The sequence below is a fragment of the Salvia hispanica genome, chromosome 6 (genome assembly GCF_029641045.1).
Source record: "Salvia hispanica isolate PSC_SH4W2 chromosome 6, Shi_PSC_v1, whole genome shotgun sequence".
Lineage (NCBI taxonomy): Eukaryota > Viridiplantae > Streptophyta > Magnoliopsida > Lamiales > Lamiaceae > Salvia > Salvia hispanica.
The window spans coordinates 39319205-39325292 of NC_142697.1; the positions used below are offsets into that span (position 1 = coordinate 39319205).

At 33.1% G+C, this 6088-nt stretch overlaps 1 protein-coding gene across 1 annotated transcript; it reads left to right on the top strand.

Annotated features, from left to right (window-relative positions):
- The first annotated feature begins 3590 nt into the window (after nt 1–3590).
- Nucleotides 3591–5080, top strand: LOC125206824 (uncharacterized). The gene is made up of 3 exons (XM_048106046.2): nt 3591–3599; nt 3660–4475; nt 4556–5080. Exons 1-3 carry the CDS (start codon nt 3591–3593, stop codon nt 5078–5080), a joined length of 1350 nt encoding a protein of 449 aa, XP_047962003.2.
- Nucleotides 5081–6088: the final 1008 nt, after the last annotated feature.

A 6088-nucleotide genomic window follows, 5' to 3' on the forward strand; every position in this document is an offset into this window, starting at 1 on the left:
TATGGTGAAAATGTGAATGTATTTATAGATTTATGAGAATTTGCTGAAAATAGAATTGAGGTTGATAATTAGCTGTGATCCAAAAATTTCGGATAGTGTAAATTAGAAAAGAAGGGTTGCCGGTGAATGCAAATTTGTGGCCTAGTCATTTATAATTGGATTACATAACTTATTATAGAATATAGATTATGCATTGTTTACTTTATTATATAAATGAGGACAATCTCTCTATACTTACTATAACTTTTATGTGAACGCTGTGTAGTATGAAATGGTTTTATATAAGTTTAAGTTATTTTTATAAACTGTTCATGTTTTTTCGCATGGCCAGTCATCAGTATCTTAGATACTACTACTACAATTACTTTTTTCATATTAATTAACTAATTATATATGTGACTACAAAATTTTCGGGGTCCACTCAATCCGGTGCAATACAATAGTACTAACTAGTAAATCTTATAGGAGAAACATTTATTCTTAAACGCGTTTCAATTAAATTGAAAATGCAATTATTTATTAACTTTTGATTTTATTTCAGTTTTCACACTTAGAATATTAGTTGAAAAAAACACTAGCCTTTAGGAATTAAAAAGTTGTCTCTTGCAAAAGGTCTCCTTGCAAGATCTCAATAGCAGAGTATTAAAAATTAGGATTAGCTAAAGAAAATATGCTAATAATTTTCCCTATTCTCTTTCAATATTGGTTAGGATTTAGAAAAATTAACACCTAAAGATATACTAGTAATTATTTTATATTGGTAAAGATTTTTGAGCAAAAAATATAAGTATCATAATATATATTTGCAATATAAAATTAATATTATGCAGATATTATTTTATCTTTCATCCTAATGTAATACATAATCTAACATATTTTAATAATTAATACTAATAAAATTGTCGTATATTTACATTAGTTGGTATATTCAAATATGTTAATTACAGATGTTGTCACATACGAATTTTCATTTACCACATTTGATTTCATTACTAATATTAGTTAAATCGGTTTATCATTTATCAAATCTGATTTTATTATTAATATTAGTTGAATCGTTTGACTAATATGCATTACATTATGATAAAAACATAACAGTATAGGTACAATCTTGATTTGTATTACAAGTACAGGTTTACTACTCCATATCTTTAGGTAGCTAATAAGGAGGAGTATGTTATTTGTTTGAAATGTGAACATGTGGAGTACTAAAATGTCCTCTCTGGTTTAAAGGTATTTTAGCCTTAAAAAGGTAAAATAAATGCACAAAAAATGTATTTTTGTCTAAAATGCACAAAAATGTATTTTTGTCTAAAATGCACAAAAATGTAGAAAACATCTCAATTCTCAAGTGTGAATACATCAAAGTATATAGATTTTCCAAAGTAATTAAGTGGAGTATTATTTACTACTCCCTATCTTTAGGTAGCTGATATGCTATTTGTTTGTTTGAAGTGTGAACATATACTAAAATGTCTTCTACGGTTTAAAGGTATGTTAGTCTTAAAAAATGAAAAAAATGTGGAATAAGGTATTTTAGTCTAAAATGAAAAATAATGTAGAAAAACATCTCAAGTGTGAACACATCAAATTATATAGATTTTCCAAAATAGTACTAGTATAATTTTCCGAAGATCGTGAATATGCAAACAAATTTATGCATAATAGGAGTATAAATTCATAAAACACACAAAGTCCACACAATGACTATGTCACAACTTAATTTGCGCCCAAATAAAAAAAGATGCATAGAAATTCATGCAACTTATCTGAAAAATCATTAAATTTGATAAATTCGCAAGTTTGAAAACCAATCGGTAGTTTCATGACTTCGATATTTTACGCAATTGATTTGTCCCATGGTAAAACATATAGATAGCCAACGTGTTTTAAATTAACATTTAAGGTACTCAAACTATAAGAAAATATCATATTAAGTAGTACTAGAGAGAGATAAAAAAAATATTAAATCCAATACCTAGATTTAAAAGGATAAAAATATCCTTCATACCTTGAGGGTATTTTGGGTGTAAAATTGTGACCCTAAACCCTAAACCCTAGAGTGAAAAAGTACCATAAATGTGATTACACATTTGTTCAAAGACTACCCACAATATTTTTAAAGTTTGGGTACCATTTGCGAGCAAAACGTATAATTCAGAGACCATTTGCGTAATTCACTAGTAAAAGTAAAATTTGACAATTTTGTAAAGCCGTATGAAAATAAAAATAGGTGACAAATTTTCACGTACAAACAAAAATTAAAATAAGTGACAGTAAACATGATTTTCCAACATGCTCTACTTCTCATTTATGAAGGTCTTGCACACAAGCCCAGCCAGAATCTTGAGTCATTTTTTAAAGTAGTATATGTGTTTATTTCCACGGCCCAAAGCCCATATTTTCCACCCAACTCTAATTTCCACATTAAGATCGTACAGTACTTCAAATTCTAACAACATGCATTTTAAATTTTTAATGTACGATTAATAAAGTAAGAATGAGATACATAGAAAGTAGTTAAACTATAAATGAGTCTCACTTTATTAAAGAAAAGAGAATTTCTAATATTAGAAAATGCATGCTCTTGTGGGATGGAGAGAGTACTATTTATGTGTAAATTAAAAATAAATAATTTTAAAACTAAATAATATGAACAAAAAACTTAAATAATTAAAGATAGAATTTTCTTCCCAACAGCTGCGAAGTGAGAGCTAGAAAATAAATAAAAATTTAATTTTATTGGATTAAATTTTTTTTCCAGAAGAATCGACCACTCTCTTTATCCGCCCATGCGCTGCAACGCAGCCCGAACCCTCGCCACCGGAGGTGGACAACAAAATTTATATTAATAGGGACTATATATTTTAAATTTTGAGAGAATAATCTATACTTATATCCGCCCATTTTTCAACATTTTTTTATCTACCTTTTCAATTGATATTTATTTCCATAGAATTCCTTAATTTACAATATGATTTAAAAACTATTGTTTATATTGATATCCATCCAGTAAAAATTTAAATGAATTCCTTAATCAATCATAAAAATAGCTAAAAAATACTCCATCCATCCCCGATTAGGAGTAGCAGTTTGACTGGACACGAGTTTTAGGGAAGTGTTTGAATGTGTAATAAATGGAGTTAGGTAGTGGAATGTGGGCCTCATTGACTTTTGTGTGCAATAAATTTGTTAGAAGTATTCAATGTGCAAATAAATTTTGGATAAAGAGAAAATGGTGTTGTGATTAAATAAATTTCATGTATTACTCCCAAAAAAAACGAGAATGGAGTACATTTGAGTAATTAAACTTGTTGTTAGCAAAATTGAATGGAAAACATAAAAAAACCAACACGGCATTTTAAATAAAGAAAGAAGCTGTCATTCATATTCCAAAAATTAAGGAGGGAAGGCCTCCAATTCCATGGAGGGAATTTGTACAAACAAGGAGGGAAAAGTTTCAATTGATTTCAAACTCCAACTACTCCTATAAATACATTCATATCTACTCCATTCACTTCCACCAACCAAAACAAAAAAGGAAAACCTATTTATAGTAAATACCCTCAGAAAATCTTCATCACTGGGCAATGGAGCAGGTGGTGGTCAGAGAGTAAGACCATGAGCAGGAGCAGCAGGTGCAATAGGAGTTGAGGCAGGGTGGAAGGCAGCGGGTCTCATTAGCATTGAACAGCCAAGAAAAAAACATCATTGCACAGTTTCTTCTACGGCAAAGTAAAGCTGGAGTGCTGCCAAAAGGTTCATTTACAGAGGCAGCCAAAAGATTCAACACCAATAGAATGACAGCAATGCGAATTTGGAAGATCAGAAAGCAACAAATAGACAAAGGGGAACCTGTTATGATGAAAGGCAAAGCAACATGTTATCAACACGAAGATAAGCTCATGTTAGATGAAGAAAAGTTTAGAAACCTGTCCATGCTTGAGAGATCAACAATAAGGAAAGTTGCTTCTAAGATGGAAGTAAACAAGACATCAATTGGTAGATTTATTAAGAATAATCAGCTAAAACCTCATACAAGTGTTGTCAAGCCTACACTGACTGAAGCCAACAAAATTGCAAGGATGAAATGGTGTCTTGCTCATATTCACCCAATATTAGGTGAAGGTAAACTTCTTTACCATTCATTGCACAACATTGTTCATATTGACGAGAAATGGTTCTACATGACAAAGACATCAGATGGATACTACCTTTTGTCGGATGAGGATGAGCCTTATAGGTCCTGTAAGTCCAAGAGATTCATCACTAAAGTGATGTTCATGGCGGCTGTGTGTAGGCCACTTATTGGCAGTGATGGGGAAATCATATTTGATGGTAAAATAGGATTATTCCCGTTCACAGAGATAGTACCAGCCAAAAGAAGTTCGAAGAACAGGCCAAAAGGGACATTGGAGACAAAGCCTATTCAATTAGTGAAAAAGGAAGTCATGACAGCTTGTCTCATAAACCAGGTATGCCATTTTTTTCTGTCATTAAAGCTATCAGACATTTTTTATGTAATCACTTAGTCATATACACACATCATCCACAGATTGTACCAACAATTAAGGCCAAATGGCCAGCCAATGCAAGCAAGAAGATTTACATCCAGCAAGATAATGTCAAACCTCACCTAAAAGCTGCTGACCAACAGTTTGAAGAGATTGCTAGTACTGATGGGTTTGAATTCCATCTAATTAGCCAACCACCCAACTCCCCGGACACAAATGTATTAGACCTTGGGTATTTTAGGGCAATACAATCACTTCAAGATGACAAAATAGCTACCAATGTAGATGAGTTGATGAGGAATGTGTTTACCTCATTTGAAGAACTCTCACCACAAACTTTAGATAGAGTTTTCATCACATTGCAAAGTTGTTTCACAACAATATTAGAAGTGCATGGGAACAATAAGTACAAGATCCCTCACTTAAACAAGGACATATTGATAAGAAGAGGGGGGCTGCCTTTACAACTTCATGTTGAGGAGGGTTTGGAGTACCTAAAGCTGCCCGAGAACAATGCTGGAGACACATATGACATAGGGCCTCTTAACCATGCTTTAGGGTACTAGACATCATATTAGGGGATGGAGTTTACAGTATAAACACCAACATATGTTTGTGTTTAACATGTAAACTCTTTTTTTTGTGCATAGGCTGCATTTTTTGGTATTGCCATCAGAAAATCTTCAATCACATGGCATCAGCCTCCAAACCCTTCATAGGGGGTGGCTTACTAAGCTAACTAGGTTGCATTTTGTATCAATATCATCATTGTAATCCTATTTTTTAATCAGTGAATATTTAATATTTTATCACATGAAATCAGCCTCCAAACCCTTCAAGGGGGTGGCTTTTCTTTTGCATTTCCCACAAAAAATCTTCATTAGGGACCACAGAATACACAGCCTCAAAACCATACACAAGGGTAGCTGAGTTTTCCCTCAGAAAAGTTTCATCACAGGGCATATGGACAACAACACAAGGCATAGGGACCACAAAATACACAGCCTCCAAACCATACACAGGGGTAGCTGAGCTTTCCCTCAGAAAAATTTCATCACAGGGCATATGGATAACAACACAAGGCATAGGGACCACAGAATACACAGCCTCCAAACCATACACAAGGGTAGCTGAGCTTTCCCTCATAAAAGTTTCATCACATGGCATATGGACAATCAATTATCACTGTCTCAATCTCAATATCACATAAACATTCATCATCAATTATCACTATCTCAATATCACATAAACATTCATCAACAATTCCCACTGCCAGAGGTAAAGCATAAACACGGACTAATGCACAAAAACATCAGAAATAGGCTGCATTTTCCAAAAATCAGAAGCCTCCAAACCCTAAAAAGGGGGTGCTTTGAATCAGAAATAAACTCACAAGTTAGAGCATATCCTTGAGGCAGGGAAACATGATGAATAGCATTGCTTTTTCATTGTCGGAGTACTCCCTTTTTGGCTCCACTTCCACCGCCGGCGGCATTGCTGCGCCAATGCCTGCATCGATGTCATCCAAACCAATGGAAGGTGGTTCACTTTCCCACCAATTAACAGGATGTGAA

What these genes read in the sequence shown, in the direction of transcription:
- LOC125206824 (XM_048106046.2), top strand. An exon ending in CAGCTTGTCTCATAAACCAG is followed by an intron (nt 4,476 to 4,555) that starts GTATGCCATTTT and finishes CATCATCCACAG; the next exon opens with ATTGTACCAACAATTAAGGC.